This window comes from Physeter macrocephalus, chromosome 5 (assembly GCF_002837175.3).
Source record: "Physeter macrocephalus isolate SW-GA chromosome 5, ASM283717v5, whole genome shotgun sequence".
NCBI classification, from domain to species: Eukaryota; Metazoa; Chordata; class Mammalia; order Artiodactyla; family Physeteridae; genus Physeter; species Physeter macrocephalus.
Window position 1 is genome coordinate 10,975,297 of NC_041218.1, and position 13,826 is coordinate 10,989,122.

The 13,826-nt window shown below is 39.8% G+C and overlaps 1 protein-coding gene across 7 annotated transcripts in view; it reads left to right on the top strand.

Annotated features, from left to right (window-relative positions):
* Positions 1 to 13,826, top strand: part of TPK1 (thiamin pyrophosphokinase 1) — a 356,442-nt gene that overhangs the window by 59,915 nt on the left and 282,701 nt on the right. For 4 of the 7 annotated variants that reach the window (XM_024131127.3, XM_055084778.1, XM_055084774.1 and 1 more), the window contains exon 3: positions 7,134 to 7,205. The exons of 2 other annotated variants lie outside the window; for them this stretch is intronic. In XM_024131127.3, coding sequence (XP_023986895.1) covers positions 7,134 to 7,205 — 72 coding nt within the window. Of the gene's footprint in view, positions 1 to 6,674; positions 6,778 to 7,133; positions 7,206 to 13,826 lie in introns of those variants that run through there. One more of the 7 variants, XM_055084775.1, reaches the window with a different exon arrangement.

Consider the following 13,826-nt stretch of genomic DNA (forward strand, 5'->3'; position numbering starts at 1 on the left):
CCGGTCCGGGAGGATCCCACATGCCGCGGAGCGGCTGGGCCCGTGAGCCATGGCCGCTGAGCCTGCGCGTCCGGAGCCTGTGCTCCGCAACGGGAGAGGCCGCAGCAGAGGGAGGCCCGCGTACCGCAAAAAAAAAAAAAAGAGTAGCATTCAGGGTCCCAGGACCTAGAAAGGGTCACTGTGTTTTAGGAGGGTGTTATTTCATTCTGTGAGGAATTGTATTGGGTATGGAGCCATTGGTCTCTGGGCAAATTTATTGTAAATGGGCATAGAGTCAGAGTTGGATGAGCTACTCAACAAATATGTATTGAGTGCTTTCTGTGCACATGAGGAGTAAGCAGCAGAGAAAACTGAGAAGGCGTGGCCTGTCAGATAGGAAGAGCACCTAGAGCTGGTGTTTTCTGAGAAGTCAGGGGAAGAATACGATTCAAGAAGGATGTGAGAAGTGATCTCCTCGGTTATGCTACTGAGGTGCGAATTTTACAACAGGAGGTCATCAGTGCACCTGGCAATAGTTATTTCCAGGAGGCAGTGAGATCAAAATCTTACTGAAGTGAGTTTTGCTGAAGACTGAGGCAGAGAGGTGGGGGGGAACCTGAAGATGATGTAGAAGAGGGACCATGTAACTTACCATCCAAACCAGGACACTTGTCCATGGAAGGGAGCACAATTTATTATTACGTTGGTGTAACCGGGGTGTACTGAATGGTCATGCTTAGTGGGGGCGGGCAAGAGAGATTTCTCAGGAAGCATCTGTTTATGTCTCCTCTTTGTTTACTTTCTCTGAAGCAATTTCTTATATATGGCTTACCAATTCTTAGTGCATTAGTAATTTGATTTTGTAATAGACTTTGGTATGGAATATTTGTTCAGAGCTTTTTAATAGTTGTGCTTTGTCTGCATGCAATTTATTTCCTCAAAGAACGAATTGACTTGACAGTTTTGATTTCCCTATGCACATTTAACAAAAAAATACTGCTCTTATATATAGAAGTTTGTGCAATATAGAAATGAAATTCAGTGCCCTAGAGTTTTCACTGTTTAATTGAAATACATTAGGGATGAGAGAGTCATAATAATAGTCATTGGTCCTCTGACAAAATAGCTATTATATATAATGACGGGCATATGTTTTGGCTAATATAGATTTTATCTGACTTCCAGTATTTTTTTTAAACAGAGATCTGAAACCCTAGATAACTTGCTAATGCATTTCAAGGAATTAGTTTTCTATTGTAAATTGTTTTATTTCAATGTATTTTCATTTAGAGTAGTGGTCTTCAAATCCTCTTTGATCACATACCATATCAGTTAAAGAAAAAGCAACCAATTATGTTTATTTATTTAAAAAAATTACAAATAATTATCATTGTGAGATATATATACACATCTTTCAGAAAATAGCAATTAAAAAGAGTGAGATAAAGATGAAATGAACAGTATTTTAAAATGTTGCTACTTATGATGGCTTTCTACTATCATTTGCTTGAGGCACTGGACCAGTGGTTCTCAATTTTGATTACCAATTAGATTCTCTTATAATGCTTATAAAAAATCATGATACAGAGGCCCTATGGCAGATACATTGAGGCAGATTCTCTAGGATAGGAGATTGGCTCTTTGGTTGTTGTTTTATCTTTGATTCTGATATACAGTGAAGTTGAGATCACTGTTCTGTATACTTTAAGGCTCCCCCCTCCCCCCCCCCCCCCCCCCCCCCCTTTTTTTTTTTTTAATTTTTTTTTTTTTTTGGCTGTGTTGGGTCTTAGTTGCAGCACGTGGGATCTTCGTTGAGGCAGGCGGGATCTTTTGTTGCTGTGGGCGGGCTCTTTGTTGTGGTGTGCGGGCTCCTCCCCGTTTTTTTTTTTAATTAATTTATTTATTTTTGGCTGCCTTGGGTCTTCATTGCTGTGCGCGGGCTTTCTCTAGTTGCGGTGAGTGGGGGCTACTCTTCGTTGCGGTGCATGGGCTTCTCTTGTTACGGAGCACGAGCTCTAGGTGCGTGGGCTCTGTAGTTGTGGCTCGTGGGCTCTAGATTGCTGGCTCGGTAGCTGTGGTGCACAGGCTTAGTTGCTCCACAGTATGTGGGATCTCCCCAGACCAAGGCTCGAACCTGTGTCCCCTGCATTGGCAGGCAGATTCTTAACCACTGCGCCTCCAGGGAAGTCCCTGAATTTGTATTGTTTAACTAGTCCTTAATCTTCAGAGGGCCTTTTCTTTTTTAGCTCAAGGCTGATGATTTGACATCATTTTTTAAAAAAATTAATTAATTTATTTATTTATGGCTGTGTTGGGTCTTCGTTTCTGTGCGAGGGCTTTCTCTAGTTGTGGCAAGTGGGCGCCACTCTTCATCGCGGTGAGTGGGCCTCTCACTATCGCGGCCTCTCTTGCTGCGGAGCACAGGCTCCAGACGCGCAGGCTCAGTAAATGTGGCTCACGGGCCCAGTTGCTCCGCAGCATGTGGGATCTTCCCAGACCAGGGCTCGAACCCGTGTCCCCTGCATTGGCAGGCAGATTCTCAACCACCGCACCACCAGGGAAGCCTCTGACATCATTTTTTAATTTTTCTTTTCATGTCATGAACTTGGACCTTTGTATTTAATTCAAGGTTTCCAGGCAACTTGGAGTACTTAGGGTTTGACACATCCAGGATCAGGGATTTTACATCCTCTATAATTGAAACCCCTTTGAGAAAGCAATTCAAGGATTTTGACTTATCCTATATTTCTCTTTGAGATTGCCTTAGAACACTCTAATTAAAAAGTTGTAGTTTTTATAGCATAAGGAAGAAGTTCTTCATAGCTTTTTTCTTAAGTCTTTCTGTACATCCCAGGGGCAGCATCGGTGCGACAACTTGAGAAATACTTGATATGACTATCAGTTTCCTTACTTCTGTGGTCCCGACTCTTTTTCTAAGTTCCTGCACATTTAGAGTCAGAGGCAATGTCCTGTGCTTGGTTCAGTACCTGAGGGTGACATGGCATTCTCTCTGCATTGAGATACTCCCATAAGCTGTTTAGGAACAGTGCGTGGTCCTGGGTGCTACTTTGTCTGCAGCCTACTAGGGATTAGTAATCGTGAGGGTTTTGAATGTAAACTAAATGCCAAACGGACTTCACCTAGTTATAATTTCAGAGTAGTCTAGATTAGAAAAGGAAAGAATATCAGATCCTAGTACCTAAATATCTCTATGTATAGAAATAGATTAACATAAATGTTATGTATAGAAATTGATTATTGATAGCATCATTCGTAAATCATAAATGTGCTATAAATTTTCAAATGGCTTCATTCTTTGCAAAAGTGCTTTCACAGATAATACCTTAATGAAAGTATGAGTTTAGAGGAGCAGTAAGGTGGATAATAATGCTTTACCCCTTCATCAGATTGTTCTTTTTTTTTTTTTTTTTTTTTTTTTTTGGTGGTACGCGGACCTCTCACTGTTGTGGCCTCTCCCGTTGCGGAGTGCAGGCTCCAGACGCGCGGGCTCAGCAGCCATGGCTCACGGGCCCAGCCGCTTCGCGGCATGTGGGATCTTCCCGGACCGGGGCACGAACCCGTGTCCCCTGCATCGGCAGGCGGACTCTCAACCACTGCGCCACCAGGGAAGCCCCATCAGATTGTTCTTTGAGCCACAAAAATACTGAGTTCACATATCAAAGAATCAGTGACAGAGAGTAGTTTGCTCGTTCACTTACACACACATACAATATTGTCAAATGCCTCCTCTAGCACTGCAGACCTTGCCAAAGATTAAAGGACCATTGGTTTATCCAAAGTATTAGCTCCTTGCCGTTAACATTATATTGAGCACTTACCATGAGCCAGGCTATGAATCTCTTATCCCTGTTGAATGAATGAATGAGATAAAGTTCTCCTGTGTTTTGATGCTTGCTTGCTCTTTGTCTTCTCCAGTTCCTCTCTAGATCACCTTTACCATAACCCAGCCTGGACCATGGTCATTGCATTAATTAAAATTCAGTTTCTCTCTACAGAATAGTGAAGCCCCAAACACTATTGGCTTAAATAAAATAGGAGTTTCGTTTTTTCTCATATAAAAGAAGTCTGGAGCCAGGCATTGAAGTGCTGGGATGGAGGCTTCATGGAATCATCAGGGACCCGGGGACCCGGGCTCTTTCAGGCTGTTGCCCTTGTTCTTAGGATCCCAAGTGACCGCTAGACTTTCATTCATTCATCAGTCTCGCTCCAAATGGCAGGATGGAGGAAGAAAAGCAGCAGAAGGAAAGGCCCCCCCACTTTATGGAGCCCCCGTAGAAGTAACATATAAAGCTCTTTTGTGTATCTTCTTGGCCAGAACTGAGTCTTATGACTACATTTTGCTGCAAAGGAGTCTGAGAGATGGTTTTTCACCTGGACAGTGATGTGCCCAGTAAGACAAAAAGCAGAAAAGCAAACAAAGTAAAAACCGAAACCAAAAAAACCCCTCAGGTTTCTGTTGTTAAAGAAGAGGAGAATGAATATCGTGAGACAGTCACTGGTCTCTGGCACAGTCATTCACTCCAACGCTGCCCGAAGCTGCCTCCTTGCTTCCCTTTACCTCTTGACAAGCGATTTTGCCACTTCTCAAACCAGCCATCATCACCGTCTTACTTGTTTACACCGATTCCTATTTCTACACCCAGAGTAGTCTAGATTAGAAAAGGAAAGAACATCAGATCCTAGTACCTAAATATCTTTATGTATATAATTTGTTACACCGTAGTTGCCAGCCCAGAGTATTAGCAGTTATATGACTGGTTTAAACCATCTCTGATTTAACACAATATTTATTGTGTCTTTAAAGGTTTCCTATGTTATTGTTAAGCCAGAGATCTAAGGTTTAGATTCAGTATGAATGAACTAGCTGGCCTGCCCTAAAAAACAAAAAAAAAAAACAAAAAAAAGAATTGGTGGGAAAAGTCCTGAATTATAGGCAGATCTGATGCCCTATGCCTGTTAGTTAACCCCAACTGAATTCCTGTTTTTAAACCTGTGGACTGTCAGCTCCTGTAGTCTGTTTCTTACAGCAGTCGTTTTAAATGTTCCACTTGACTTCCATATCTTCACTTTGTTTCTTGTTTGCTTTCTTATAAATAAATTGACCGTACTCTGCCTCTACCTCACTGTAGTCTGTCTCTGTGATAGGTCATCCTGTGCCTCAATCTCAACACCTGTTTTTATCAATAGTATGTAAGCCGTAGGGCAGGGGGGAGGGGAGGGAGTGTTAATTCCGGAACAAGACTACTTTGTGCTCTATAAATACCTGTTAAATGAATAGATCATTTCCCTTCTCTCTCTTACTTCCCTCCTCCTAATTTGAATATAATTTCTATATTTAAAATACCTTCTCTGGGCTTTGCTGCCTTTTCTTTTCCCCCCATTTCTCACAGTTCAGTTTTTATTTTTTGAGAAGAGGCATCTCTTAGTTTTCTAACTCGTTCTCTTTACTATCTTGAGGCTGCCTCTGAATTTTTAGACTTTTCTTTGAGATTTTTCCCACCCTTGTTGGCCTTTTCTCATTGTCTAGTCTCTGTGACATCTCCTTAGCATGCTGTGTTATCGACGGCACATTCTTGGAATTACCCTCTTAGTTCTTTTACCTTTCCGGCTTTTTCTTCTGTATTTCCTTTGTCGACGTCCTTCTGTTCTGTAACGGTGAGCAAAACATGATGATTTTGTGTTCGTAATTTGTTCTTTTCTCTCTCTGCTCTTTCTTTGTAGTATCTCAGCTTGTGTCTGTGCTTTGACCTTTAGCTATCATCTCTGTATGGATGATCCCCCGATATACATAAATTGCCCTTACTACTCATTTCTCTTTCACTCTAAATACTTCCTGGTGCCTCAATTGAAATTCCTCCGTCATCCTAAACAGCATGTCTGAAATCTGGGATGTTAGTATTCATGTCTTAGGTGTACGTCATTAGGCTGTTGCTTCCTAAACTTTCCACGGTCACAGTCCTACTGGCAAAGGATAGCAGCTTCCTGTGTGTTGTTTTCCTTGTCCGGGATGCCGTTTGCTTTATTCTGTCCAGCTACTTCTTTTTAAGATCAAGTTCAAAAATCTGCATATCACAAAGATTTCTAGGATGACACCAGACCTTACTGACTCTCTAGGCTTTGAACTTCTGCCACATTCATTTATCTGTTACCCAGCACTCCTCATATCCTTGTGTTGTACAGTATTGTGGAATAAATCGTCTTTATTATAAATGTCTTATCTCGCAGAGACCCTGTAATCTTATTCCTCTTTGCACTCCTAGTGCCTGGTATATAATTGGCACTTAATAACGTTTGCCGTGGATGATGCCATCCTCTTTTCATTTCCTTGTTCCATTTCTAACACTGAGATTGCTTTAAAAAAAAAAGTTAATTTTTCTTATCACCAAACAAACATTTCTTTCCATAAATGAAATGGAGTGCTTGGACTGAGCTGAATGACAGATTTTCAACAGCCTGATTGCATTCTGCTTTGCACTATTTACAGTACATTATAAAAGACTTCAAATGATTGTTGGAGAAGTAACTTTTTTTCCCTCTTTCTTAGTCTTTTGAGTGTCATCTAAAAACGTGGAATAAAAGAGTCATGAAAAGAACTAGTAGGATTTTGTGGAAACAAAGTTTTACATCGGAGAGTTCAAGATAACTCGGGGTGGAGGGAGAGAATGAAAGTGAAGGAGAGAATATGAATAAATGAGGATGAAAATGCATGTGAAAGTACGCACCCATTAGACCCACGCTGCTTGGCAAACAACGTCAAGATGATAGCAGACCAGCCAGGTAGAAGGGTACTTGAATCAAAGTGTTACATATATCAAAAGGATAAGAATACATATCAAGGGAATTTTTGCTGCACACCCTGTACAAAAAGAAGCATACCCAATTGTCTTTATGATAAACTATTTTTATGATAAATTTCTCAGCAGTATAGTAATGTGACGGACATATTGAATAAAGTAGATCCAATTAACCTATGGTATCTTTTAAAATTCAGGTGTAAGAAATTAGCTGTGATTAAAATTTAGCTCTGTGTAGACTGCAAATCTGGTCTAAGAGAGTATGATTCCAGACTCATATGAGGGGAATGGAAGACTTGATTGACTTGTTTACTTTATTTTGCTTTTTTTTCCCCGTAGGGAGTTTGAAATACTGCCTTGTGATTCTGAATCAGCCTTTGGACAAATGTTTTCGTCATCTTTGGTGCAAAGGTAACCTTAATTAGCATTTATATTTCTTTGCTTTCTTACTCTACTTGGGACTAATGTGACTGTTAAATATCCCAGAACCCAGCTGGAATACCAAAAAGTGGAATTTAAAATAAGGTGATTTAATTATTGAATTATCAGAAGAATCCATTTTTGCTTCTCCGTTAACCTGTTTATACATGTGGTTTCCACAGCGTGGACCTCCAAGGACAGAATTACAATATGACATCACTCTACTGCATATCGTAACGACTGTATGGGTGTTTATCCTGAGTACTCAACACGTATTTGTTCAAGTGTAAATACTTTTGGCACCAGTGACAGCAGAAAGCATCCACAAGCCTCCCTCATTCCGGCATTCAGTAATTAGGTATCTGCAGGGTGACTGGATTTGCAACATTAAAACAGAAGACATGTTGCCAATGTATTAGAATCTCTAGGGATTCTGAAAAGTATAGTCAAAAATGGAATAGTTTCACAAACTTAAACTCCTGTGAGGTTTCATGTCAAAAATAGGTTCTATTAACTCTTTTATATTATTCTTTGATTTTTATGGAATGAACTCAAGAAAGTGATGTTAAATAGCATTTGCTGTTTTGAACCTCTGCTCTTCTTTAATGAAATCTTGAGATTTTTTTTCAAAGGGATCCTTCTGCTATGTTATCACTGTAAGTTTTGGGTCAGATGATAGGCAAAAGAACTTGATTGGTGATATATTGAAGCACATTCCTGATCCTGTCTCATCGGCCCAGACTTCTTTAGTTATTCTCATCATTAAGCTTGTGTGTCTTCGAGTGCAAATGTATTATGGTTAATGAGCTCACATCTGGACAAAGGTAGTTGTGATACTAGAGGGAATAAATCATTATACATGATTTTGTGAAAAGAATTTTTCTTGTCCAATAGGATCATGATGAAAACTCTTGGTATTCTAAACTTAGCCATCTTTAAGTTAGGTAATGTAAACTTTCACATTATAGTTGTACTAACATTGCCCTCACGGACAATTACTTAAGTATTATCTTTCATAGCACTTACTACTCATTTACGTGTAATTAGGTAGTTATTTGGGTACCATAAGGCCAAAAGGTCTTTTTTGTCACTTTATCTCTATTGCCTAGTGCTGTGTCTGGCACATAATTGCTTAGCAATTACAAGGAATAAAAGAGAGAATTTAATATGGTTGATACTGCTGTTAAATACCAAAGCAAACTGCCTAGGCACATCTTTTCTACCTGAACTTTATTAACATCAGGTTTTATGATGATTTTAGGAGAGTGTGTGAGCAACTGTGTTTTACTGCACACATTAGAAATAGACAAAATATTCATTGATAGGAACTGTTGGAAACCTTGGATAATGCAAACCACATCTTAAGGCTCGTATTGTGGGGAGTTAATGGTCCTATTTTGCACGTAGTGTGAAGTGATGTAGATTTTTGAGCTGATTGAAGTTCTTCATCTCATTAGTTTTTCTGCAGTGAATTTGATCGGAAAAAGTCTCAGGCCTGACATTCACCTGCTAATCATTTGATTTGCATAAAAGAATGAACACTTGGTTAGTATGTATCAATATACATGAAGAGAAGTAAAGGTATCTAAAGTGTCCCGTGTACTGAAATGGTTAGATAATTCTCATTTCCAAAATAACTTTTCTTTAGGTTATTGAAATATTAAATTCTTTCGTATATGCCTCTAGGATAATTCTTGGCATTTTGGAGCCATGAACCATTATACAAGTCAGATCTGTTAACAAAGATTAAGGAATGGGTTTTTTTGTGAATCTCATAACAGAGGCTGTGGGTTTATGTTTGTGTTGCTGCTCTTCCCAGTAAAGGCAATGAAACAGGGAAACTCTGAGCTTGAGTTGTTGCTTTTCACAACAGAGAGGGCCCCAGAAAGAAGCAGCATCGTGGGTTTGGGAGGGAAGTGAGCATTGTGGTTTGGGTTTTCATTTCATTTCAGCAAGTAAGTCATGGCTGGGGGCTGCCATGCTGTTCCTGTTGAGCTCATATGTACAACATTTTCTGTAATTTCTGTGGATGTGAAGATTTGGCAGGAGCAGAAATTAAGGGGTGGAAGCTGCACTGCTAGACTTTTGAAGACTGCTACACAATGTAAGCCTCTTCTGTAAAATCTGTATCTTACCTTTAACCCACAGGCCAAGGGCTTCTGCTGAGGAGGTATTTCCTGAGATTCGGTTCAGGGGAAAGACTACTTTGAAGGTTTTAGTTTCTTCCTACAGTGTTTAAGTGGCATGTTACAAAGTCTAGTTTAAATGACTAAAGGAGAGATTCAAGGGAGATTAAGACTATAAAAGTTTTTGAGTGTGTTTTCCCTTTAGTGCACCTTAATGATTTTCTTGGTCACAAGCCTTGGAATAATAGCCCTACATGTCTAGCGTTTTGTACTCTGGGTTTAATCTGGGGACATAAGTAAGTATTTGGTAGGTAGGTAGGTAGATAAAACGACAGAAGTATAGTTAGTGAGTATCTCACTAACTTTCTGTAGCGATCAGAGATTATTGGCCTTTGTGACTATTACCCTCAGATTTCTTAACCAATTTTTTTTTTTTTTTTTGGTGGGGGGAAGAAAGGACACAGTCATGAGCTGTCTATAAAAGACTGAAATGTACACCCTTTTTAGCAATACGCAGTGAGTCATAAAAGAAAGCGTATTTCTTTAAATTGTGTAATTCCAATTCTAGGAATTCATCCTGAGCGGAGGGTGGGGGGAAACAACCAAAGACGTAACCAAAGGTTTACAAGCAAACAACTCAACATTATTAATGATGGGAGAAAACTGGAAATAACCTAAATATCCAGCAGAAAGGGTGTGACAAAATACAGCAAGGAATATCCATCATAAGGAATCTTAACACAAACCTCCAAAACTGCATTTCTGAAATTGTTTTTTAAAAAAATCATTTAATTAATTAATTTTTTAAATTTAATTTTATTTTTTTATACAGCAGGTACGTGTCAATCCCAGTCGCCCAATTCATCACACCACCCCCACCCCCTCCGCTTTCCCCCCTTGGTGTCCATACGTTTGTTCCCTACATGTGTGTCTCATTTTCTGCCCTGCAGACTGGTTCATCTGTAGCATTTTCTAGGTTCCACATATATGCATTAATATACGATATTTGTTTTTCTCTTTCTGACTTACTTCACTCTGTATGACAGTCTCTATATGCATGCATGTCTCTACAAATGACCCAATTTCATTCCTTTTTATGGCTGAGTAATATTCCATTGTATGTATGTACCACATCTTCTTTATCCATTCGTCTGTTGATGGGCATTTAGGTTGCTTCCATGTCCTGGCTATTGTAAATAGTGCTGCAGTGAACACTGGGGTGCATGTGTGTTTTTGAATTATGGTTTTCTCTGGGTATATGCCCAGTAGTGGGATTGCTGTGTCATATGGTAATTCTATTTTCAGTTTTCTAAGGGACCTCCATACTGTTCTCCATAGTGGCTGTATCAGTTTACTGAAATATAAGCAAGCTCTTTGATTGTTCTGTTCTGTTTGTAAGTGACTGATACCTGTTGTGGCCCTTCTGTGCCAGGCATTGGGCTTGAAGCTGGAGACAGAATTGTGGGCTCTGGGTTGTGGCTGGAATGGAGAGCTGGTGGGGTGGGGGCGGTGGGGGGGTGGGGGCGGTGGGGTGGGGTGGGAGGGACACAGGTGCAACCTGTTCTTGAAGGTGGCGTCTTCATCAAGAGCTACAAGGCCTCAGATGGAATTTGATCTATCCCTGCTTCTCAACAGCTGTGAAATTATTGTAGCATTTGATTAATTGCATCTACTTTGCTCACATCTGTGTGCGTTTCTGTCTTTAAACAAAAACACCTGAGCTGAGTAAAGCACTTGTTAACAAAATCCTGACTTACTCTGCTTATTATACTGATGTTGTGCTAGTGATTAGTATTGCCATCAGATTTAAGTTTTAAGGTGAAGTGGAAATCTGCTATAAAGCACCTTGTTGTACTGACCCTTTCCTTCATAAATTATGCACCCCAGGGCTCTGTAAGCCTCTTTTCCCCTGATTATTTGAAGTTTAAAGTCAAACCAAAGTTAAGAAATTTATGTTAAGTTTTCCTCTTCCTTTGCTCTTCTACTATACCATTTCTTTATTCTGTGGGACTTTCTTACCTCACTTCTGGTGTCCGTTTTTATTCTCATTGAAATAAGGGAAATTGGATACTTGTACTTTTTATGTGTAGATTGGTTGAATTGGTTGGTAGCTTTAATAAACTTGGTATCAGTCTCTTTTTTATTCCTGTTGTATGTGTTTGTATACATTATCCCTGTTAGAGGAATTTCAAGGGAAACATACTTTTTGATAATCACCTTGAAATTTCAAAATCATGGGGGGGGGGGGGGGGGGGGGGGGGGGGGGGGGGGGGGGGGGGGGGGGGGGGGGGGGGGGGGGGGGGGGGGGGGGGGGGGGGGGGGGGGAGGGGGGAGGGGGGGGGGGGGGGGGGCGGGGGGGGGGGGGGGGGGGGGGGGGGGGGTGGGAGGGACACAGGTGCAACCTGTTCTTGAAGGTGGCAGTCTTCATCAAGAGCTACAAGGCCTCAGATGGAATTTGATCTATCCCTGCTTCTCAACAGCTGTGAAATTATTGTAGCATTTGATTAATTGCATCTACTTTGCTCACATCTGTGTGCGTTTCTGTCTTTAAACAAAAACACCTGAGCTGAGTAAAGCACTTGTTAACAAAATCCTGACTTACTCTGCTTATTTTACTGATGTTGTGCTAGTGATTAGTATTGCCATCAGATTTAAGTTTTAAGGTGAAGTGGAAATCTGCTATAAAGCACCTTGTTGTACTGACCCTTTCCTTCATAAATTATGCACCCCAGGACTCTGTAAGCCTCTTTTCCCCTGATTATTTGAAGTTTAAAGTCAAACCAAAGTTAAGAAATTTATGTTAAGTTTTCCTCTTCCTTTGCTCTTCTACTATACCATTTCTTTATTCTGTGGGACTTTCTTACCTCACTTCTGGTGTCCGTTTTTATTCTCATTGAAATAAGGGAAATTGGATACTTGTACTTTTTATGTGTAGATTGGTTGAATTGGTTGGTAGCTTTAATAAACTTGGTATCAGTCTCTTTTTTATTCCTGTTGTATGTGTTTGTATACATTATCCCTGTTAGAGGAATTTCAAGGGAAACATACTTTTTGATAATCACCTTGAAATTTCAAAATCATCATAGGCTTATTCCTAAAGCTGACTCTGAAAGGGCTAGTCCTAGTCCATCTTTTTTTTTTTTAAGAGTGTGTTTCTAATATAGTTTTATCTATGGCCTCATCTTCCATTACTACCCCATCCTGTGTATTTAGTGATGGATATAATAGAACTGCCTTCTTTTTTTGTGCCTGAAATAGATTTTTACTTATTCATCTTACAAACTTCAACTCATCCTTATACGTCCAACTCAAATGCCACCGCTTGTGTACAAAGCCTTCCTTAGCGTGCCCAGATAGAGATTTTCTCCCTAACATTTGTACTCTGGTTCTTTTACTTATAAATATCACCTGATCCCTCCTTGAGGGATCAGAATAAGCGTCTTGAAGAAGGATAGAGAGTGTTTAGCTGATGGTGTTTTCCTCCTAGTTCCTGTGACACTAGCCTGGGGGCAGCTATTGTAGGTCATCCTAGCAATTGCTGAAGGTCAGTGTCTGTCTTTGGTGCTTTCTAGATACTGGAAATCCTCTTGCCCTGGTGTGACCCAGTTAGCGGGCAACAGATGGGTGCAGGTGCATGCTCTCCCTCCCCCTCCCCAGATTCCTCTTTGGTTTTCAGCCTAGGTTGGGTCCCTTTTCTACTTCAGCTAAATTGGAGCTCTGTCAATCATTCTTTTCCCTCTGCTCTAAGACTCCCAGATGTTTATTTTGTATTTCCTAGTATAACCCCTCAGAACTGCTATTTTCATTAATCTCATCTTCTTTCCTCATAGCTCATGTTCAAGAATGTATTCCTTTTTTGCCTCTTTGGTTTTATGTCTTTGACAGTTGAAGTGCTAACAAATGTGTCATTGGAATATATCCTCTTTGTCCATTAAGGTATTATGGTAAGGTATATCTTTTATTATAGAGAAGGATATAAAATTATGCAATTAAGCAATACCCTTATCTTCTGACATTAGTTTCTAAAGAGATTTATCATATATTTTTACTGTAATGCTTATAACGCTCCTTTCTTTAAAACAATTTCTTTGTGAGAACAGTAGGTTAACCTTATTTTTGAGACTATAAATGCTTCAGTTTTTCCATGGATTTTAATCTTTAATTATAGAATATGTGTGCATTGTAAAAATTTAAAACATCACTTTTTATAATGAAAAAGTGTCAGTCCCCATTAATTATTTAATATTCCCTTCATTATTTGTTTTATGCTTGCATTTTTTTCTTTTTCATTATTGCCCATGAAATGATTTTTATATAACCATCTATTAGGGTAATAGATGAAATGCTACGACTACATAGGAAAATGACCTGAAAACAGTGAGTGCCAGGCCACGTGACTCTGTGTCCTTTATGGCAGTTAGTGTAGACATTTTGACTGCTTTTTTTTTTTTTTTTTTTTTTTTTTTTTGTGGTTTGCGGGCCTCCC